The sequence below is a fragment of the Tympanuchus pallidicinctus genome, unplaced genomic scaffold, assembly GCF_026119805.1.
Source record: "Tympanuchus pallidicinctus isolate F22 unplaced genomic scaffold, pur_lepc_1.0 scaffold2, whole genome shotgun sequence".
In the NCBI taxonomy this organism is placed as follows: Eukaryota; Metazoa; Chordata; class Aves; order Galliformes; family Phasianidae; genus Tympanuchus; species Tympanuchus pallidicinctus.
This window is the reverse complement of record NW_026294721.1, coordinates 24465263-24489531: the sequence shown is the minus strand read 5'-3', so window position 1 is coordinate 24489531 and position 24269 is coordinate 24465263. Positions and strand designations below refer to the sequence as shown.

Genomic DNA, 24269 nt, shown 5'->3' with positions numbered 1-24269 from the left:
TCAGTGAGTTCATGTTGACTACTCCTCATAACCTTCTTATCTTTCACTTGATTGGAGCTGACATTTCAGCAGGAACAGAAGCACTTAGGAAGTACATTTCATCTTTGTTGATGACAGGGTGAAGCTCTTAGAACACCATTTGTTTTTTCCAAATAAATGTTTTTGTTTCATAGACACACTGCAAATGAAATTCAAAACTGTTTAGTGGCTAGAGCTCAATAATTCTCTTATTGATATTAACATTTTGGTTTTATTTATTGTAATAAAGAGAGAGACGTTTACTGTTGGTACTGTGAAAAGCGAGGTAGCAACTTGTTTTGCCTGAGGGTAGTCTGGAATGTCAAACCCATGAATTTAGGTATTTTCCTGAGCTACAGTATGTTCAGTCTCCTGTAGGTTTGCATCCCTACTTCTAGCTGTTTGTGTTGGAATTTGTGGTGTGGCTGAGCAGAGGGAATGCACCAAGGCATAGTTTAATTCGGAGGCAATTAAAGCATTCAACATGAAATGAGGAGAGCCTGCCTTGCCCTCTGACACAAGACAGCAACTGAGCCCTTTAATGCAGTCCTTTCCTAGAACAGTGGTGTTGAAACGGCTTGGTAATCAGTGAGCAGATGAATGGATGCCCTGTGATTCTGTTCACTCTGCTATCCTAATCATCTCTGCCTGCTCCTGGAAGAGTTCCTTGCTGAATTTACCTTTCTCAGCCACCCAACAAAACTAGTTCTTGCAGGTTGATTTGGGTGCTTGCTGGCAGAGGAAGAAGGTGATTCTCAAAACAGGACAAAATCCCTCCTTTTTCTCTACAAAATTAATAGAAACACTGCTTAAACAGGCACAATGCTAGTTCACCAGTGGCAATGGAAATTAGGCAGTCTGGACTAGAGTAAGAAAAGTTAGCCACTGAGCCAAAGTATCCGTACTGCAGCCTTTTCTTTGTCTTCTGAGATCAACTTGAGTGATTCAGTCTTCCTAGAAGTCGCTGAGTCACTTGCATTATTGAGTACAGCCCAGAAAGATTCAATTAGTTCCTTACTAACCTTGTTTCAAGAGCCTGTAGAAGAAGACTAGATTGTTATTTATGGTAACACATCTTTTATGGGGCACTGTCAGCAGATGCTATCCAAGCATTTGCCAGTACAAACTTGGAACTTCTGCTCCTTAAACTCCTCTAACATCCATGTTGCAACCACTGATGTAAAAGTGAGCATGGGGTCTGAGCTTAGCTTTTCATGCCTCTATTCAGTTGTACTCTGGGTTCAACTGAACTCCAGTTTTGAACCCTCAAAGTCACAGATATAGAGAAAGACTGTGCTGAGCATGCAGACACTGGCAGCTGTGTTTGTTTTGCAACTATGAGTATGGTCAACTGATGAAGGTCTTTTGTGCTCACATTGCTGAATGAAATTTCCCCGTGCAGTAAGTGCGTGGAGAGAAACAGGAGGCAAAGATTCAAAGAGCAGCTCAATTAAAAAGAAAAAAATAGCATAAAAAAATAGCATGTTTAATGACTGACCTTAATGACATACTTGAGTAAAAATCTGCTTTGCTTTAAGCATGCTTAAGGAAAAAGCATGGTTTAGACTTATTCAGAGGCTTTTATAAAATTTCATTCTTTCTTTTCCCTTCCCATCCTCTTAGTATCTCTTCCCTTTCTTGTCCTAACAGTTCTGAAATATTTACTTCCACCCCATTATCTTTTATGGTACTTAGCAGCATAGTCATTTGTTATTTTTAGAGCTGTCCAAACAGCGGAAGGTTTTATTGCAATTTTGCATGCTGCCTACTAATGTCACTTTAATTTTTTTGAAGCACATACGTTTGTGTGTATATCACGGATTCTCTACTTGAGTGAAGTAATGTTCTGCTTCCCTTCTGTTTATTCTCCAAACACAGCTGAGGCTGAAGTTCTGTTCTCTGGAGTTCTATTCTGGCCTTGTCATCTGAGTTAGTTGTTGGGGGATAGTTTTGGTATCATTTGTTGGAAGGAAGTCATTTTGTGCACTCCAAGCTTTCTCTGTAGTGCAAAACAAGGCACAGTCAGTGTGAACAGGGGAAGGATTCCCTTCAAAACTCTTAATCCAAACTAAACTCTAGCATTGGTACGTGTGATGGGACTTAAACGTCTCCAAGATAAAGTTGCTTTTGAATGTGAATTAGAATTAGAATTCTACAGGCATTTTTTGTCAGAATGCACAGTAATTGGCTTTAAGTGTAGTTGTGCACAGGTAACTGAAGCGGCAATAATAACAAGCCTATGTTCTATCTTGGGTGTTTGTGTTTGATTTTTTTTTGAGCAGGCTTAAGATCTGTGAGATGTTCTTAGTCTTGGAGCTTGAAAAGCATAATAAGTTTTTTTAGAATAGAGTTGGTTTTACATCAAGTTCTATTTCTAAAATGATAGAGATGGTAGGTTCAGATGTATTAGAAATTAGAAATATTGTGTTTCTATGTTTGTATGTAAGTACATGCCGAAAGCTGTGTTATTTTCTAAATCATTCAGATTTAAATGCTCTTCTCGGATTTATAGGCATAAAGAAATATGCTTGTATAATCCTCTTTTCAGCCTGCATAGACTTATTGCTAGATGTATTGCATCTGAGTGAGGAAAAGGAGCTCTTTTGCAGTGATGCAACACATTTTCCAAATTAAGTAAATTCTTAAAAGCAAAAGTAAGCATATACTGACACTCTACCAACTAACAGATAATGCACTCATTGTGTTTTGCAAGGCGTTCTCACCAGCTTTCTGTAAGGTATCTCTTCTAGCACAAAATTCTCTGTAGTACCAAACACACTTTGTTTTTGGGGGGTTTTTTTTTGTTTGTTTGTTTTTTTTTTAGTTAGCCTCCCATTTGCAAACCTCTTTGTAAGTAGCGAATAGAAGTCAATGGGACTCCTTTTATTATCTGCAGGAAGATGACTGGATAGACAGCTACATTTAAAAAACCTACCTCTCTTTTGGAAACATTCTTGTTTTCCCTAAGGCCATGCATTGAACTTCAGAGGCCAGAAAGCAGCCTTAAGGCCAGGAATGGTTGTACACAATGGCATGCCCCTTTTCAGTCCAATGAATGTGTAGAGGGATCATTTCAAGTGGTTTACAGAATTGTGGGTTGTATTGCTGTTCCTTTGAAGTAGCTTTTTCACGCCGACTTGTGCTAAAATTCATGCCTTTAGTCCTTTGGGTGGAGAACCTCCTAGATGTCTGTCAGAGCAATTGACTTAACTCCTTTGACTGGAAAGATATTGCAGTATTGAATTACTGAAGGAATTTCTTTAAAGAAAAGAGAGAAGGGGACTTGCGGAAGGCATGGACTGCCTGTCCTAAGAGGGTGACCAAATAGCCTTTGCTTGTACTTGCAAAGAGCTGCCTGATTGCACCACATAAGTACCTCTTTATCACTTGTAGCTGCTAAGTTCCTCAAAAAGATGATAAAAATGTGTGCAGTGTTTTCCTATGTCATTTAATAGCTGAGCAGTTGTTTCAGTTACTGGATGGTTAAGATGCAATCTGGAGTTGGAGATACAAAGGCTATCACTGTTGGGAAGTGATTCAAACAATGAAGAAAGTGTGAGCCTCTCTGTTGAGCGTGGGTACTTTAGACATCAGGGTCTGTTGCAGGGTGCTTTAGAATATCTTATACGTATAACTTAGAACTGAAATCATATTAATACAGTGATTTTACTTAATATGGTGTAGAAAATTTAATAACTCTGCAATTCATTGGCCTTTCTTCTCTCTTGGTTATGTGTTATTAGATTAACCAAAGCAAAAATCATCTGCTTATCATTTTATAATGGAATGATGAAGGAAATCTTGCCTTTCAAACTAGAAGAAACCACCCAAAGTTTATTAAAACTTTGGCTCCTATGTATTATCACTTGCATTATTGCTCCTGAAAGATCCAGAACTCTTCAGAAGAATTTGGCCCGCTTCTTTTTTCAGTGTAAGTATTGCTCTGTTCTGACATCAAGTGTATGGTCCATTGGTTAAATAAATGTCTGCATGTCTAAATAAGCCATGCTGTAGGTATAAAGAGGCTTAGTCAGCTACTCACAGAGCATTGCTGAGTGATCAAATCTGGGATTCTCTGTGTATTCAGACTCTCCACCCATATGACAGCTTGGCAAGCAGGTCATTCTTGCCATCCACCAAGAAACCCAAGTAGCTAGGGATGGAAAGATTCAATTCATCTGGACACCTGTCTTATTAAAATCTAACATAACATTTTTGATTGGTTGTTGAGAATATGCTAGGTGCACTTCCCAGCATCTCTGATTAGCATCAACACATTTGTGGTAGGTTTTTCAGTATTGGTCAGCATTGCTGCAGTGTTATTGCTGGCAAAGCAAGGAACAGAATGCATTTTGAATAAATGTAGAGTGCAATCCACCATGTTCTTAAAATATTTTCAGTAATTCTAAGAGGTTTCAGTGTTGAAAATCCTATTCTGACAAGGCCATACCTTGAATATAGCAGTTGCTGATTTTAGCATAAAGCACAGCAATCTTAGGCAGCAGAAGTGCAAGTTTCCCAGCATCCCTGGGAGATCTGGGCTATTCTGTGTACTAGTTCAGACTTTGATTTTGATTCTGATCAAACTGAGCGTGGTGGTCTTTTTTGCAGGTATCCATGAAAGCAAAGAGAGATCACCATCTCAACACCACTTGAATTGCTCCTCTGTGAGCAGACACACATTAAGACCAATAAGAGCCTGAAGTTACTTGAGTCACCCACTGACTCTCCAGAAGCCCCTTGACTCCTACCTTTCCATTTGTCAAATGTGCCTTTCTGAACCATTTTTAAGCCCACATTTGCAGAACAGATTTGTGCGATACTTTGAATAATTAACTTGCTTTTAAACTTTGACTTTAATACTTCTGGAGGTACTTAAAACTTCTGCTCAGATCTGCTGCTAATCTCTTTGTAACGTAACTAAGATGATATCACTTTCAAATACCAGTTTTCCAGTAAATTTGGATAGATTTTTTTTCTCATAAAACTGTAACATTCTTGTTTCAACTTGAAGGCCAGTGAAGAGATTGCCAGCAAATCCCGATTAATATTCTCTGGTGAGAATATGATTTTACCATGTGCCACAACTGCTCAGTCCTCCAGAGTTTTGTTTGATAGTGTTCAATGCTTTTTTCCTATGTGTACTTCCATGATCTGGACATTGAGCTAGAAGTCACTAAATCTCCTCTAACATCCAAGGAGCTTACACATGCATGGAGTGATGCAGAGTTGGGCATCTTGACCTGCTTGTACTGCATTTGGCTCACAACATATCTTCGGCCCTGATCAATCCTGTGTTCTCAGTGCTGAGGTCCACAAAGCAGCCACTAGCACTGGGGAGCTTCTTGTGTTGGGCAGGATGCTCCAAGGAGCAACAGATGCCCAGTACTATCAAGATCTTTGACCCAGCACTTACTGCCAGGGTAGGTACAGGAACACTGGCTCCAGTTCTCCTAGTAAATGTCAGCTATATTATTCTGAGTAACTGCTATGTTTTTGTGGGTCTGCAGTTTTCTGATTTTTAAATACTTCTTGTGATATATATATATTTTTTTTCCCATTCCAGTATTTTAAAGCTCTCTGAAATATGGAACCTCCTTATACAGGATGCACAGACTCTACTTCCTTTTTTTTTTTTTTTGCCATCTGATGATACATTCTTGCAATATCTGCTCTTCAAATATCAGCAAGTAACGTTTAAAGAAAGGGTATTCTTCCTCACGTTTCCCCATTTTTCTCTGCTTACCTATCTTTTCTTCATTTCATGTGCAATTTCATTCTTATTCAAACCATTTCTCTGATGAGCTAGTCTTCTTTATGGACTCCTTTTCTGTAATTCCTTCCATATGTCTGTTGTCCTTTGAAAAATATGGAGTGAACTATTTCTACTGAGGTCATGTCATTTTGTTTGCATTCTTAGTAAATGTGAAGAGCTTGATTGGAGCCGTTTAGGCATTTCAAGTATGAATGTCTTTTTACTGAGTCTTCTATAAAAACAGGATGCTGATTTTTGTGGAGCTAGCCTGGCAAGGAATTGGTTCAACAAACTAAATAGGCATCAATGTCATAAATTTATTGATAAGCACAGTTTTTGTTACATTCCTCTGTAGTTCAACAGCTTACTAAAAAGAAAAATGAGTAGAGCTTTCTGCTTCTCATTTTCAATATAGACTTAGCATTTTGACAGACCCTCCCCATCACTGCCTGCATGCCATTAGTAGCCCACCCCTTGCTGCAGCTCTGAATATAACCCCATGGCACCAACTCAGTGGATAAGCAGTCCTGGATTGGGTATAGCCTAGGAAATGGGACAGACTGGTGAAGTTCTGTCAAAATAGCACATTTTTTGCTGTCTGAACACAGTTAGGAGCAGGAAGTAACAGATTGTGACTTCCCTTCAGCAATGATGGATGGACTGCTCTGTTAGCACTACTCCCTATGAAAGGCTGGAGTGTTTGGCAAGAGTGTCTTTAGACATCTTAATTGTGAAAATCCATCAAAGCTAAACTGAGCACATGTGAGTAATGACATTTTAGAGGTTTGTAGCTCTCCCAGACTGGAGCAAGCTGTCAGAGGAAGAAGCAGACACTTATCCCTGGCTGTAGGACCAGGCCTTCCTATACACCATGTTACTGTTCTTGGGAGTTCAAGCAGCAGGAGATGTTTGGAGTACGCCTTTTCACAAATATATCCTATCTTCTCTTTCCTTCCACTCACCTGAGCTTTCTAGGCAGCAAGGTGGTGTGTTTGCTTTTCCATGCTCCCTGGGAGGATGTGGTAAATGTCCTTCCTTGTGAAAGCAAGTTGCAGAATCCCCCTATAGAATCCCATCAACTAGCCAATGTATACCAGGAAACATCCTGTCTTTTATAAGCTACACATATGGCTACTTTCAAGGCTTCTGCTTTTCTTTCAGCATTGACTTTTTCATTACTTTGCCTCTATGATGACCTTTCTACACTTCTTCAATGCCAGAGCAGTTTGGCTTAGTAGGAGAGTGAAAAAGCTGCACATCTGTGGTCTCTGATGGCTTTACTGCTCCTACCAGTCTTTTCCAACAGCTAGCTGATTTACCCAACGTTTATGCCTTGAGAGGAGGAAAGAGAATTGTAATTACTTTCTATGGGGAAAAATATTTTCATTTCTATTAGAGTCCGATTCCCAGCTTTGAGCTCTTTGTCATAAGCGGGTTGTAAACGTCTCAGACAGCCTGTCCCATAGCTATTCACTGAGCTATTTGTCAGGAAAGAAGAATGTGTGTGGTGAAATTGCTCACTGACAGCCTGCAGCCAGACTGAACCAGGCTTTTAAAAGACTGCCAGACATTTTTATAATTTTAATAGTCAAAATCTTAACATTAGCATTTAGAGGGAAAACTTTCGTAGATAGTTGGGCAAATCTTTTTCCTAGATGTAATATTAGATCTCAGAAATGTAAAAATATTTTGAAATGGTCAAGGGTCTACATGGAAAGCCAGCAGTAAGGAGATGCTTCCCTTATCTCCAAACCCGGCCTCCTTCTCCTTTCTAGACAACATTATTATAATCTCATGTATATCATTATCAAAATCCATCTTGAAACAGCTCTTGTTTCCAGTGACTTTTACACAAAGGCTCTTTTAGAACTTTGTTCCTTTGATGGCTGCACAGTTTATTCTACTTGCTAGTTTATTTGTCTTCATTCTTCGTCTTGCCAAGCTGAAAAGTGCAATTTTGCTTCAGATATGTAAAGTTTCTAATTTCTGTAGTCATGCTCACAGATCTTCTTTACACATGCTCTTATCTGAATTCATGTCACAAGAAAAAGTGACCAAAATTGTTTCTGCTGCAGTTTTACATTTTTAATGACAAAATAACATGTCAGTATATCTACAGGAAGTATCTTATCTGATGAGTTTTACATTCCTCATGGTAGCCCTCATGCCACCCAGATTCTTCTCTTTCTGTTTCTTACCATTGCAGACTCTGAACTGATGGAGAGATTTCTTATTATTACCCACTAGGTTTATGACTTTGGTGAATTTTGTCTCATTTTGTATTGCTGTATTGTTGTGGTGTGCCTTGTTTCTTTTCCTTTTAAATTTAAGTCTTAAACAAAATTTCAAGTTCCCTCTACCTTTGAGAATACCTCTTAATTTTGTCTTCAGCAATTTCAACATCAGACTCCATCTTCCTTGCTAAAGTCATAAACAAAACCAGTTAAGGCCATTCTAAGACATTCCTCAGTCCTCAGGGAACATCACTAAGATTGTGTTGTTGACTGTTCCTTGCAGTTCCTTTGCTAAGTCTCATCTCTTTGCCCCAAACTCATTCTTTGATGAGTTTTCTGCCAGCTGAAAAGTCCCTTATCTCAGCCAGAGAGATGTATAGCAAGCCTGGTTATGATATGTTTTTCTCAGTTTTTGCCTACACTTTTCATTCATTTTTAGCACACAATTATTCTTTTCTTCAGAATCTGTCTGAACTTGATGTCTATTTGAAAGGCAAGTCGCTAGATTGTAGTCATCTGTGTCATTTTTAGCTCATCTACATTTACGTACTGTGTTCTGCAGTTACTTGGTTATTCGGTCTTCAATTGAATGCTAGTAGGTATATGCAGAGAAGTGACTCACAAACCACTCTGTGGGGGTTTACATGTTTACAGCCACTGTGACTCATATTAAATTTGCTCAACTTACATCTGCAAATACATTTTTATAGCTGCTAGCTCTGCAAAAACACTCTAAGATTTGAAAGCCAACCTGTGTCCGTTTTGGCTCACACATCAGAGCTTTGGATTCTCTTGGTTTTCTTCTCAGTTAAGATTTTCATTAGACATCACTTCATACTGCTTTCATTTGGCTCCTTTTCTTTAGAAGACTTCTTGATGAAGACAAGGTCCTGAATTTTTACTTTAGTGCAGCCCTCTGGACAAGCCATGAAAAAGGCTACATAAATTAAAAAAGGAACAAAAATAAATGTAAAAAAGTTCTACGTATCAAATATGGATTGAATTCCATTTATGATTCCCAAGATAAGGTATAATCTAGTTCATCTCTCTATACCTTTTCTTTTCTGTAGTGCTGGCATAAGCAGAAAGTAGGACAGCTTATTTATATCTGCAGAGTAAGGATTTTTGACTTTGAATGTACTGGGAGCTGACAGTGGCAGTTATTCGTTGCTGAGTTTTAGAATAACAGCACAGGCCTTGTTATCCTTGTCATACTTCTTCCGGTCTTCAGTTTAATCTTTCTCTTATCTCAGATTTATATTGGAATCATAGAATTATCTGGATTGGAAAAGACCTTCAAGACCATCAAGTCCAACCATCAGCTTGACCTTCCAAGTCCCATCCCTCAGCTATATCCCTTATTGCCAAATCCACATCTCTTAAATACCATCAGCTGTGGGGACTCCACCACTTCACTGGGCAGACTGGTACACTTTTCCAGAAAAGTCCTTGGGGTGACATAGTGAGTGTGGTCTGTGTTCCACCTTTTCATATAGCTAATGCTATTAGAGATGAATTGCACCTCAGTGATTTTTAAATGGACAGCAATTGAAATAAAGCAAGTGTAGTTTTGCAACAGCAGCAAAAGGTCTAATTGAGGTCCTAGGAGTGCAGGGTGTTACAGTGAACTGTGACAGAATGATTCACCACCAGGGGATCATAGTAGGAGCTTAAATGTGATTTCCCATTCAATGCAAGGGAACTGTTGCTTTAACTAATTTCTCTCAGTTTTCATTCAGTTGTTGAGACTGTTCAACCCCCATGAACAGAGAGAACATTTTTGCAAGTAAACATTTTCCAGATGCCATATCGAATAACTTAATATGATGTTTCTAATCCTTTAGTATAAAAATAGGTCCCTGTATGAGGGAAAAAGGACCTTATTACATCCCATATAATTAAAGCAGTTGAAATTTTACATCTGAGGCTGGTAAAAATTTCTGAATAATATAGCAGACAAAATCACCTCGACATTGGCTGAGACTGTAACGGTGACACTGCACAGAGTCAATTATAAACAACATTTTACACATCTGAGAGAGTAGCAATAAAGCATATGGAGAATATTTATCTTTGATCTTTCTCGTTGCTTGGAAAGAAACATCTCCTTACTCCCCAGTGGTTCACCCCTGAGGTACAGGTTATCGATTTGTGGAGGTTACTGTGTTACCTGCCTGGTGCCTACACACTGTGGGTGACATTGCCTAGCAGAAGCCATTGCCCCTACTGCCAGCTCCTCACCTCAAAAAGCAGCATGGATGTGCAGAAAGGCTGTGTGAGCAGTGAGCTCTTGCTCAGCAGCTTGTTTCCCTGCAGACCACGTGGGAAAGCATGGCCTAGGCCTAGCAGTCGTCTTGTAGTGAATCATTTTGTTCATATTATTAGTAACAATGCTTGGAATTCAGGGAAGATGATCTATATCAACCAAAAAGCTTCTGGGGAAACTGTCCTTGGCCTATTAATTATCTCTAGTTACATGTGTTGCCATGCACTTTACTCAGCCTGGAAATGCTGAAATCTGTGATTTTAAAAGGAAAGTCAGTTGCTTGAAGATGTATTTTTGCAACGGAGCACCCAGCATTTCCAGTACAGGAGTGCCCTATACTCACCAAGCAGCTGACAGAGTGCAGGCAGTACTTGAAGGTATTTCCAATCAGTTCATGGATAGTGACAGTTTTTATAAAAATTGGCAGTTTTCTGTTAATACTGAGGAACAAAAAGACCAGTTTTGGTCACCGACATGTATGGTTACAGGCTGAATCTTGATAAAGTGAAGTTTCATCACTGTTTCTACCAAAGCGGGTGCAGGCATTCAGTAACTTCCCCATTACCATTATCCAAATCAGGTAAGAAAAAAAAGAAGAGACAGATTGCTCCTAATAACTGAATTTTATGAAATGAGGCACTTTGCCCGGGGGGGACAAGAAGATTGATTGGTCAGTCAATATCTCCTCTGCCATCCCTTGTCCTCCAGGTACTCTGCAACTTGTTGGCTGGCCTCACTGGGAGCGGAGGAGGTAGCTGTGGCCTGAAACTGATATTAGTTGCTTTTATAGCCATTCTACTCCCAGGGGCCCGATAGCTGCTCTCTAAGTATTTGTTGGCATCACGTGTGTGCCTTTTCCTCCTGAGACATGCCAGAGCCTCAACATGCTCATGTACAGGAAGCAGTGTACAGTACAGCATGGTTTTGAGGTCTGCATGCAAGTGTGAGGCTTCCTGCCTTCTATGACTGTTCTTACACAAGAAATGCCCACACAAGGAGTAGGCTTGTACAGTGGGCCCAGGAGAGCTTCATGAGGTTCAGCAAAGTCAAGTGCAAGATCTTGCACCTGAGTTATGGCAACCCCTGTTAGCAATACAAGCTGGGGGATGTAAGAATTGAGCACAGCCTTGTCAAAAATGACTTGGAATTACAGGCAGATGGCAAGCTAGATGTGAGCCAAGTGCCCTCACAATCCAGAAAGCTAACCACATCCTGGGCTGCATCAAAAGAACAGGGCCATCAGGTCAAGGGAGGTGATCCTGCCCCACTGCTCTGTGCTGGTGAGACCTCACCTGGGGTACTATGTCCAGATATGGAGTCCTTAATACAAGAAAGACATAGACCTGTTGGAATGTGGTCAGAGGAGAGCCACAAAAGTGATCAGAGATGGAACATTTCCCCTTGAGGTCAGTCTTTGAGAGTTGGGGCTGTTCAGCCTGGAGAAGATAAGGCTCCACAGAGACCTAATAGTAGGCTTTCAACAAAGTCAAGTGCAGTAGGGGGGACTGTAAGAAAGGGCAGACTCTTTAGCAGGGTCTGCTGTGAAAGGACAAGGGGAACTGCTTTCAAACTAAACGAGGGGAGATTTAGATTGGACATAAGGAAGAAGTTCTCTGCGATAAGGGTGGTGAGGCACAGGAGCAGGTTGCCCAAAGAGGTCATCCTTGGGGACACTCAAGATCAGCCTGGACAGGGCTCTGAGCACCTGATCAAGCTGTGGATGTCCCTGTTCATTGCAGAGGAGTTGGACCAGATGGCCTTTAAAGGGTCCCTTCCAACTCAGACAATTCTGTGATTCAATGATTGTATGATTCTATGATTGTGAATGCAATCTTGATTAATTATACTTAGTGGTAAATGAAACAATGTAACCAAAAAAGGCTCTCAACAGAAATGAAAAAAGTCCAATACTGAATTTGAACATAACTTTTCACAGTGTTCATATTCATAAAATTACATCCTCACACAATTCTTTATGCAGGAATATTCACTGAGATTTTCAGTCACAAGCTGGTGTGAGGACTTCAGGACCAAAATCAATAAGTATTCTTTCCTCTCAGAAATGACGGGCAGATGTAGCAGGGAACTCAGGAGTATGCTGCGTTAGAAAAAGAAATTGCTGTACTGAGCTCTGAACATCTGATTTGCTAGTGCAAAATGTACTTAAGATGCCTCTCTTTACTAAATATGGCAGATTAGTAGGCAGCTGATAGTATTTAAACACCTGAAATCAAAGCTGAGGATTTCTTGCCCTGTGTTTCAGCTCCATGTTCAGAGCATCCATCAAAGAGAGGATTCTCCATAAGAAAAGGTCACATCTACTTATGGAAGAGGAGGGAAGCAATGGGGCAAAACTCTCATCTATGGCTTTCAGAAAAGTTTACTTTATTTCCAAATTTTCCACTTTCAGTTCCTCCTCTCCAGTGGTGCAATTACTTGTGAAAGCGTATCTATGCTGATCCTTCTGAGAACCTATTATTATGTCTATCACCATTATATGTTTACCATCATACAGACAACCTGCAAATGGCAGTCATTTCCTATAGCATGCTGTGCTTGAGCCCAGGTGCCTCTGAGCTGCACTTGCATGGCCCCACAACAGCCACAGAATTGTGCTGTTACAGATAAACCCCATTTCTAAATTGCTGTTGTCAGTCCTTCAGACTCACTTGGTTGTTTGCATTTACTAACCTCATTGCTTCCTAAAAAATAATCATCATCATCTGGTTAATACTGAATTTGCATGCCTTCTTTCATTCTTAGGCAGGCACAGTTTAATGAAAAAAAGTCCCTGAGCTTGTGCTGCAACTTGAAGCATAAATCATGGTACACTTTATTCTTTTGGCCACAGTAAATAAGTAGGTGTTGAAATTTGATGACAGTATTATGAGTGTTTTTCATTATTCCTTTTTGTTTTAAACATGGTCAATTTATACTAAAATGCAAATGACTACAAATCCCACACATTTTCTATCAGTTGGTTGTTTCTTCAGTCCTGTGTTATAAGCTGTGTTTTTCCCAATGCATGCCAAATTTCCTTTTTGTTTCAAAGACAGAAAATGTTGATTCTTAAGTGCCGCAACAGACAGCGGAACATTTACAGATCAGCTCCACAGTCTGTTTGTTTGTTAAATAAAATATTTCTGAATCTAAACAGGATGGCTGAACCCTAGTTCAGCAAGGCACGTAGGCACTCGCCTAACTTCATCCCATCACACCTTTTATCTTGAATGTGTTTACATTTTCTGCTACACTGGGGCTTCTGTCAGCATCTTTTTTATCTATTGCACATTCTATGAATTATTATTTGTGTACTGAATATGAGTTTATTCTGTATAATACTCCGGGATATTTCCTTCCTCTGCACATGTGCTTGCAGCATGTACTGCTAATCATTTTCATCATTAACTGATATTTGCAATCTGCACAACAGTGTGCTTTTTATTTAATGGAAGAAAAAGCATGACATGAGCATCACTTATGTAATTTTTGTGGTTTCTCTGCTAGCAGTGGCTGGCTGCACCATCAGCATGTCCAGAGGAAGGGGCAACTTTGCGCTTGATGCAGCTATTCACATTTTGGAGACCACCAGTGTCTTAGTTGTCCATCTTCTTGTAATAGGGTTTCTTCTCACTTTCAGCTCCTTTCCACAACCTTGCTTCTTTTATTTTGCTTTTCATGCACAATATCCTTTATTCAGTCAGCATCTTTCCTCTCCTGTTAACAATAATTTCCAATTAAAAATTAACATAAACTGGGACAATTTATGCAGTTCTATCTGTATAGCTTGAGTTTTCCATTGCTTTATTGTTCTTTCTGCTCGCTTTTTCCTTGTTTGTCTTTCATTGTTTATCCACAGACTGTTAGATATTCAGACAGGACTGCGTTCTTTTGATCTCTGTAAAGTACAGTGTGCAGTTTCCGTGCATTATAGAGCAGATGAGCACAAGAAGACTTCAAAATTGTGTAGATGAGTCAGTGCTATCTGCTTTCATAAGGGAAAATATCTTCCATAAACGTGCTTTTTATAGGATGTTTTTCTTGGTGTGATGTGAAACATTCCCAGAAGAAAAAGGAGAGTTAGCTTTTGGGATAGTACTCCAGTGGTGATTTCAATTGAAATAATTTTACAGTGGGTGGTGAAAAATATAAACAACCATTTCAACAAAAGCTGGAGAGAAATTTGCAGAGACCTCTCCGGTTTTATTTCTGACTCTGAATGTAATACTGATTTTTCACAGATATTTCCATGAGGTTCATTAAGAGCAAACGCCTCTGCAAAGTATGCTTTTCCTACTCTTCTCAGAGCCATATTGCTCATTCCAAGCAACACAATCATGCAAGCTGTAGGCTGGACTGCGATCTGCCTTTTTATCTAGATACAAAGCTTTCTGAAATTCTGCTGAGGGAACAGGCCATTCAACTGGCTTTTATACCAGAAGCAATTTGCTCACAATTTACATCTTCACAAATTGAGGCCTTCCAAGTCCTCGTGTGAGATATTGTGCTTTGCAAATGGAAAAAGTGATAGCAGTTTTTCCCTGTGTGTCCTGCAGTGGAAGATCTGAAAACCAATAACATTGCATGAGGCCATTTGTTCTGTGGATTAGTACAATGACTTGCCAGAGATGGACTTTTTGTCTCCAGAGCACCTACTGAATGCATAACATGCGACACAGCTGATCTGGTAACACAGAGTGGATGCTGTCAGTGTGCTGAAATATGTGTGCCTTACCACGATTGGCATCTTTCTTTTTTTAACAAAATTGTTGTTGTAACACTTCTGGCTGAAAAAAATGAAGAAAAAGGCCCAAGGAGTTATGAGAAATAGTGTGTGAGTGGCTGTGCTGCATAAAGGTGGTGATGCTTTCAGTATTGTGTCTTAGAAAGGTTTTCTTTGGGTTATACTCAAATATATATACTTGCCTTTAGTGACAGCGAGTAGGAAGATTTTTCTTTCTATTGGAGCTGGGATGCTGAAGTAAGGGGTGAAGACTGGGTTTGAAGGTACACAAACAGGTGTGGTTAAGCACACCTGCATGCTTTCTGAGATCAGGATTTCAGTAATGAGCAGAGTGCAATTCAAACAGTAGATTTTTCTTGTAAAGTTACAATTAAGCTATAAATTCTAATGTCGTTGATTAACTTCATCGCTTTGGAGAGTGTATTGTTAGACATGTTTTGTTCTGTCAAAATTGTACTGAACAAGACGTTTACTCTTTCTTTCATTTCTCTTCCAGTCAGGTAGGCTGGCATTAGCTGCATGTACATAAAATATATCAAGAATGGCATGTCATCTGAAAGATTTTCATGCTTAAGCTTCAAATACTGCGAGAACTGGAGATCTGTTATGTTTCTGTTTATCTGACTGCCCCATTTCTCTACTACCTTGAAACTTGTAAGAGTATATTTTTACCTGCTCTTAGTATCAAAATAGTCACGACAGCATAGATTAACACAGAGTTGTTATTTAGCTTTCAGTTTTTTCGTGCTGTTTCTCCTGGAAACCCAACTCCTTAGTGCTTTAGATAACAATCTTTTTAAAGTTTAATTTTAAGCTATAATCAATAGCTTTTTTTTTAAGAAGAAACAAGGATATTATTCTGAGCATGGTTAAAGAAAGGTTACTTAAGGAATAGACCATAGTTCAGTTAGTTTGAATAAAGGAGAAAAATAAAATTACAATTACTATGTACTCTTGAATGCAGCCTAAGTGCCTATTATCCCTGTCAGTTTTCAGATGGCATGTCATCTGTTCTAAAGCATTCTGGGTGAAGGGGCCTTTTTGAGCAGATAGTCATATGTAGCATTAAAATGTAATTACTTTTGTCTTCCTGATAAAAATATTGTTTTTCTACAGTAGCTGATAAATAGATTACAGTTCCTCATTGTAATTGTCATCTTACATTTCTGTGCAGTTATGTTATTGTAGAGCTGCCTTCACCAGTTTAAGCACACTGAATTACACTTTGGCTTAGAACTTAAATTAGGAGAGGTAGCATCGCTTGGACATTTCTCCATAACCATCATTCTTAGGACTCTAAGTTACAATGATTTCATGCATGTTTTAAAAATCTGAGTAGTGCAGTCGTTTTCAGAAGGAAATGTTTTCCAACCATTCCTGCCTTTGGAGTATGAGGAACGCACAACCAAATCTGAAATGCAAAAAACCATCGATGGCAAGCAGTGCTATTGTCCAAGCTAAAGATGGAAAACTAAACAAAACTACTGAAAAATTTATCTCACTTTGTTGTTGTTTTAGAAGTGTGATTCCTTGTAGTCAACATAAATAAAATGACTTTAAAATTATTAAGAAAAAAAAAGGAGGGTACCTTTGCAAAAGACTGAGGTCATTTGGTTGTTTAGGCTACGGGGTGGTATTTTCATAATGTTTTACATCATTTTGTATAACCTGGAGTTTTTGTATGAACTTTATTGGGAGACATTACTAGGCTTACAGAGCCTTTACTGGAACTTTATTAACATGTGTGGTTTTTTAATTAAGATATGGACCACTTGAGGGAGCAACTGAATAGTTCCCCAATGAATTTGTTGCATTAATTTCCTTCAAAAAGCACATCTGAGCCTAGCTTAAATTTCTCCTGCAGTTAATGTATGTAATTTATTCTACTAAGTAGTGTAGATTTTCCATGTAAATGTTCTCAGAACTGACAGGTTTAATTTCATGTAACATGAGAGCCTCCAGTACTGAATTTCCAGTATCTCATTAAAGTTGGCATTGCATGTTCTGCTATTGAATTTTGGCAAAGAGGAGGCAATAAAATATTACCATAAAACAGAAATGTCCAAGTGACAGATACTGAGGCCATAATTAAAAAAAGGAAAAAGAAAAAAAAAAAAAAAAGAAAAAAAAACCCACAACCTCTCTGAAGGTAGATCTTAAATCAGTGTTTGACCACAGTGGTAAGTGGCCAGGTTTTTGCAAGTGCAACTGCAGAACTTAAGATTTGACAAAGTACCTCAAAATGCTCACAGCCTCTGACCATGCATGAGCAGGAGCTCGTTCCTCTGTTTTTTCCTAAGTGACAGATTTCTTGCAATTGTAGTTCACTGTGTTCTCATTGGAGATGCCAAGGACAGAGGGAACAGAGGGAGGACCCTTCCCATCCCAAGGGGCAGAGATGTGCCAAGCACACAGGAAGGCTGTCAGCTCTGTGTGCCCTCTGGATGCTCTCTTCTGGAGGGCAGCTGAACACACCTCTCTTCCTTAATCCCCCAAATTGAAATTCTCATTTCTCATGTACTGCCATTATTGCTGGTGGAAAATAAGAGCAATCATATTCTAGAGTATCCTTCCTTATCCAACAGTGTGGTACTTGGTTACCACCTTCTCACTGAGAGCCAGCATGAAGCACAATTTAGTACAAATCAGATTTGAAAATAAACATGCAGGAGCGTGGCAGAATCTATGAGGAAGTAGAGTGAATGGGGAGTCACACAAACGTTCTAGTTTGAGTTGTTAACACTTTTTTTTCACCTTGCAAAATGCAACCATGGTCTGTGTAAGCATATTCATTTCTACCTACTTTTTCATAACAGTGTATGAATATATTGAAAACATATTATTAAACTTATGGCTGTGGGTATATGTATGTATGGCTTTGGATTTATCTGCAAGTAAAATAAAGATCCCCTATTGTTATACTACCATCTGAAGTCTGAAAATGGAAGACTTTCATTAGTTTTGTATCATACTGCTATATTTTGAGTTCTGATCCTCAAGATGCCCTGTACCTCTGTTCTTTCTCTGCCTTTTGCTAAAAGCAAATTAAGTATGTACCTAGAAAATAACTTGCATAATGCAAGCCTGATGCTGGATTTTAGCTTCTTCAATGTGTCAGTTCTCTGTTTTAGCCCATGCTCCAGTATGTGCTGCTAAAATGGCTTAGCTACTCTGCCAGCTCTGCTCCATGCTTTGCAGGGTCTATATCAGTTTATTTTTGTAAATGGGCTTTAGAGAGAGTCTAAGTTAATAGCAATGACAGCCTTATGGTATAAAACAGAGTAAGGCAATAAACTTTCAGGTTTCCTCACTTCTGGATTTTGAAAGCAGTGTAGACTTCTTGTGGTGTCTCAAAAGATTCAAGACCTTCAGAATGTGTCAAAATGTACTGCTTTTGAGAAAGAAAAGGTTTGTTTATAGCACCTGGGCCTTGTGTCAAAGCAGACAAAGCTCAGTGAAAGGTTTTGTGATACACAGTTCACAAATTCTCCTTTGTTGCTTTTAAACAAGGAATAACCACATGCCACTGTATAACTACAGACCATGGGTTCACAGTGTGTTTCCTTAAAAATGATATTCCTCCTGACTTCAGGAATCTGTAGAGACACTGGTTTGGTTCAGTTTATGGCCCCACTTAGCACAACATCAGCTTGTTTTCTTCTTGAGATATCACTGAGATGCTTTAAATGCTTTAATCCCACAGTGGTTAATGGTGATTTTCTTTTTTCCACAACCGGTCTTCTTTAACTCTGACAGGAAAGCCATGTCCAGATATTTTCTTTTAAAGGCTTTTCTCTTATATAAGAGAGCTTGGGATTCAAAGAAATTCATTCATGCTCTCTCAGTGCTAACTTTCCCTTTATTGATGACCTCGATGAGGGCATCGAGTGCACCCTTAGTAAATTCGCAGATGACACCAAATTGGCTGGAAATGTGGATCTGCCTGGGGGTAGCAAGGCCCTACAGAGGGATCTGGACAGGCTGGAGAGCTGGGCTGAAGCCAATGGGATGAGTTTTAACAAGGCCAGATGCTGGGTCCTGCACTTCGGCCACAACAACCCCAGGCGACGCTACAGGCTTGGGGCGGTGTGGCTGGAGGACTGCGTAGAGGAAATGGACCTGGGGGTATTGATTGATGCTCGGCTGAACATGAGCCAACAGTGTGCCCAGGTGGCCAAGAAGGCCAATGGCATCCTGGCTTGCATCAGAAACAGCGTTGCAAGCAGGAGCAGAGAGGTGATTGTTCCCCTGTATTCAGCACTGGTGAGGCCGCACCTCGAGTACTGTGTCCAGTTTTGGGCCCCTCACTGCAGGAAAGATATGGAGGCCCTGGAACGTGTTCAAAGGAGGGCAACAAAGCTGGTGAGGGCTCTGGAACATAGGCCATATGAGGAGAGGCTGAAGGAGCTGGGAATGTTCAGCCTGGAGAAGAGGAGGCTCAGGGGAGACCTCATTGCTCTCTATAACTTCCTGAAGGGAGGCTGTAGTGAGCTGGGGGTCGGCCTCTTCTCTCGTGTCATTAGTGATAGGACCAGGGGGAATGGCTTCAAGCTACGGCAGGGGAGATTCAGGCTGGACATGAGGAAGTATTACTTTTCAGAAAGGGTGGTCAGGCACTGGAACGGACTGCCCAGGGAGGTGGTGGAGTCACCGAGCCTGGGGGTGTTCAAGGAAAGGCTGGATGCTGTGTTGAGGAACATGGTCTAGTGGGAACTATTGGTGATAGGTGAACGGTTGGACTGGGTGATCTCTTAGGTCTTTTCCAACCTTGGTGATTCTATGATTCTATGGTTGTAAAAAAACCCAAAAAAACGGAGCACTGTAACAGGAGGGGTTGTTGTAACTAGCACAGAGCAGTGCAACAGCTAGTGTATTCCACCTCCTCACTGTTGGAATAGGAGCAAGTTTCTCAGTAGCACTGAGCAGGGAGAGAAAAGGGGCTGTGCTCTGCTTCCCTTATGTGCACGCTGGGGCAGTGAGAACTGGTTCTGATTTGCAGCCACCTACAGGGAAACCAGAGCAGAGCTGTTCCCCTCAGCGAGGTGTAAGCAGACTGCTGAGGAGTTGCTGAGGAGCAGGTTGGGCCCGTAACAGTCCAGATGCAGTTAGGTGCATCTCAGTGGCTCTAGGCACGCAGCTAGGCTGTGTCCCCTAGAAAGCAGCCTGTGGTTCCAGGAAGGAGGAGTGACAAGATGGGTGGAAACATCTTGGTAGAAACACTCTTCTTAAAATAAAGAGACAGAGAGGTGATGCCAACAGGAGAAGGAAACGAACAATTCTCTTAATGAGAAAAATAACCATAGAATGAGAGCAAAAGGCTTTTACATGGCCCGAGAAGATAATTAATTAGAAATGAGAAGAGTGTCCAAAGCAAAGCATACTTGATGTGATTTTTACCTTGCCTGAACTTGTTCGGCATGGGGCCTTGTGTTCACTTGCAAAGCAAACATGCCAGAGCAGGGCTGGCCAGCACTGATGGCGGCTGTGCAGAGAGGCTGCAGAGAGCACAATGAAAGTACAAATGAAGGTAGCTAGAGGCTGCCTGTCTCCGGTGCAGCTAAAAAAGAGAAAGCTTGTCTCAGAGAGAAGAAAAATCGATTTATACAATGATGAGAGACAACTTTTCATTTTATTTTTCATTTGCAAATTGCTTTGGAAACATGAGCAATTAAATATCTCCAGCCTGTGAGCTGGGAGCCAACAGTAACTTCCCTGTCTGCTCATTTGTGTGTTTTCCCATGGGTAGGTTAAAAGCACACTGACAATGCAAGATCTTCTATGAACATTTTTGGCCTGAGCTGGTGATAAATGTGAAGCACTATAAAGTGGCCTCAGACTCTATTTGTAAGCCTTGTCGGCCTGAGGAGTGCCCAGCTTCACATTTTGCAGCTGTTGAACACTGTTCTCCTCCATATAACCTGGCATAGGATCTCTCACAGGAGCCTCTCTGACTGTGAGAGCACCGCTGATGTGACAGTACTTACAGACTGGAGTGATGAGCTGCTGAGTGGGTTTTTGTGTTCAATACTTCACAGACAACACCTAGGCTCCTCTGCCGAATGAAATATCTAGATGTTAGTCAATCAGAGTATCAGAGCATGCAGATCTTGCACATACACAACAAATAGAAATACTTCTGTAAGCTATTTTCACTCATTAAAAAAAAATATCAAGAGCCCTATCAAAAATACACAAGTGTCTGCCCATAAAATTACAGCATGAGAGTCACCAAGGCTCCTTCCACGTTCACTCGGTTGCTTTGGGGGTTGCAGTGACACTGACTTGCAGCACCCTGACGTGGTGTGGCCCTGCAGGTGTGAAGCATGCAGCCACCTGGCTTTGTTGTGCTGCACCAGCAGGTGACCCAAGCCACAGTCCTACATGAAAAAAAGTTCAGACAAAGGAAAGTTCAGTATCTGATAAACATATTTCAGGAGTGGTCTTAGACCTATGTATAAGTGCATATGTATGTGTAGATATTTTATAGTATAAGTGCATAGTGTAAAAGATATAATACAAAATGCAAAGATATGAAGGACGGCGATCCAGATTAGATTACTATTGAGACTTCCCTATGAATTTTTGATACTACTGCCTTTTTTTGTGTACCTTTAGTGCATAGAGGCTCTGTTCTCTGTCATTTGTTCGCATTTTCCTCTCACTTAGCCTTTTCCTACTGCTTATTATCAAAGTGCATGAAAGTTTATCATTTATGTTTCTTTATTTCTTTAGGCTGTAACTCGGCACTGGATCTAACATCCCAGAAAGCCACAGATGCAGTGGACAATGTCTTTAAGTTGCTGAAGGATGTTGCGAGAGCTCGAATGCATATGAAGCAGTTTAAGTCTGTACATAATCCAGGCAGCAACACCAATCAGGCAAGTGAATCTTCCTTTTCTATGTGTCTGTTGCATCTATAGAAGCCTGTCAAAATTCCAGCTTCATGAGCAGCACTGATTTTGCTGCTGTGCTAATCCTGTATGGGTTCTGTCCACGTGCAATAGATTTATGAGATCTTATAATTGACCTAATCATCAAGTCCTTCATTCGAATTCATGCATATCCATGTCCGTGTCAATAAAGAATTATCTGATGAAGAAAATGGGGATTTCCTCTGTAGCTCTGTGAGATAATTTAAATTTAAAGGAGAAGGTCAATATGCAACTGGACTGGCTTCTCATGTCTTATCCAAGCAGGATGCCTGTGTCCAGACAGCAGCTGTATTTCTGTGTATTTTATTTCCCATTTCTGTAACTAAGAGGCAATCCCATTTGTGAATAGGTGAGAAAAACAGCTTCTGTTTATAGAAAGTGAACACGTGAACTGCAGGTCATCAGGACTATTTTGCAGTGTTTTTCTCTTCTCCCATATCCATTGAAGTGTTTAATTTTATTTTTTTTTTTTTCAGTTAAAAATTGAGCTTACAGTGGGAAACACATACAGTGATTTAGAGAGACTGTAAAACTTGATTCCAGCCTTAAGCCAGAAAAAAAAATATTGCTCCAGACTCTTAAGTATACTGTAGATCGGCAAAGGGACATGGTCCAAATTAAGCAAGGCTTTGCAACAGCAAGAATGGGAACTGTTTCAACATGTTGCTGGAAAGCTAAGGTGGATTTGTTACTGAATTGTTACTGAAGTCTACAAGTACTTATGACCAGTCTGGTGTCTGAAATGCGGAAAATTGTTAAGTGTTTAAAACAGGTCAATGTAGGGGCAGTCAGATGATAAGAAAATGACCTCTGAAAGTTACCTAAAGTGTAATTAGCATCACTATGTTCTTTGGATGTAACCCAGGCTGTTTGCTTAGGGCTAAGTGCTGGAACACAGCAAGGGATGTATTAACTGTTTGCAGCACCCAGTCTGGCCGTAGAGTGGGTTTAATTATCTTGAACAGAAACAACCTTCTGCTGAGGGCAGTTTAGGAGATTTAGAGTAGCTGAAACAAGCAGTCAGTACATTTTTGTGCCGTACATCTCTTTACAAAAGGATCATATTTTTATCTAGCAAATGGTACCACATGGTTTGCACACAGCAATTTAGCTCACCTGACGAAATCTATAGGCTGTAGCCTATAGGTGTTTTTCTGCTACATATGTTAGGAGCAAGGAAGCCTCCGTGTCTCAAGAATCAAAAAATGGTTTCTGTGCATATGTTTAATTGAATAGCTTCTTTGAAAGACTTTTGAAATTTGTAGTTTTGCATAAAACAGTGGATGAATGTTTCCATCAGATCATCAAACCAGTTAATGTTTTGACCATGGAAGACAAGAGTATGTAATTTGACTGATATGTAACTACTTTTATCTTGATCTTGCATGTATTCACTCCTTCCTTCCTTATTCTTCCTTCTTTATTCTTCTTTCCTCACTTTCTTCCTTCCTGTTTTCTTCCTTTCCTCTCTCCCTCTTTTCTTTCTTTCCTTCTCCTCACCTCTCTTCTTTTCTTCTCCTTATAATCATGTCTAAGATGTGTATGATAGCCACAGAGATTTAAAGTAATTATTGTAACACATTTTGTGCCCTACTAGACACCAAAAATTAAAATTTCCAATAGTTTCACTACAAGAATTAGAAATTTATGAAGCTATTGTATAAAAATAGAATTAAAATGTGCAAAATTTTTGATAGGTAAATGTCAAGTAATAAAAGGTTTTGAAAGTTTTTGAAGTTATCAAAGCATTAATAGTGAAACCTGCCTTTGGTATCATTTTGAAGGTGTCTGACTTTTGTCCCTGAAATTTCAGACATGTAAAATCATGGAACTTTTTAATGCCTTGCCTTTCCAGTACATAGTTATGTCTGAAGTCAGATAATATTTATCCTTTAATTTTGCACAATAAGTCTCTCTGTTTAACTATGGTTTGATCTTTGCTCCAAGTATTTCATTCCCAATGTCTGTTTCTCATCTATGAGGATATTAAACAGATCTTTATAATAGGTTGTCATGCTCACATGTATATTTTCAAACAGTTGTTTATTGCATTACTAGATTTGACACAAATCTTCTTATTTTCTACTGAAAGATACTGCAGTTAACGTCTGCTGCAATTTACTTTACTGGCTCAATTAAAAAATATGCACATGTTGTGAAAATAAATAGATAAATTATATAAATCTGCATTGCCAAGACTGTATTCAAAAAGTGTACTTTTATTCTCACTGTAGACTGTTAATCATGAAAAGCATCTTTTCAATTGCTTTAAAAAATTATAGTTTCAAGTTACGTAACCATGCAGATAGCTTTTTATTTT

At 39.7% G+C, this 24269-nt stretch overlaps 1 protein-coding gene across 2 annotated transcripts in view; it reads left to right on the top strand.

Annotated features, from left to right (window-relative positions):
* The window catches only part of SCFD2 (sec1 family domain containing 2), a 177440-nt gene that overhangs the window by 141171 nt on the left and 12000 nt on the right, over positions 1–24269 (top strand). For both annotated transcript variants that reach the window (XM_052681984.1, XM_052681982.1), the window contains exon 6: positions 21750–21895. In XM_052681984.1, coding sequence (XP_052537944.1) covers positions 21750–21895 — 146 coding nt within the window. The remainder of the gene's footprint in view (positions 1–21749; positions 21896–24269) is intronic.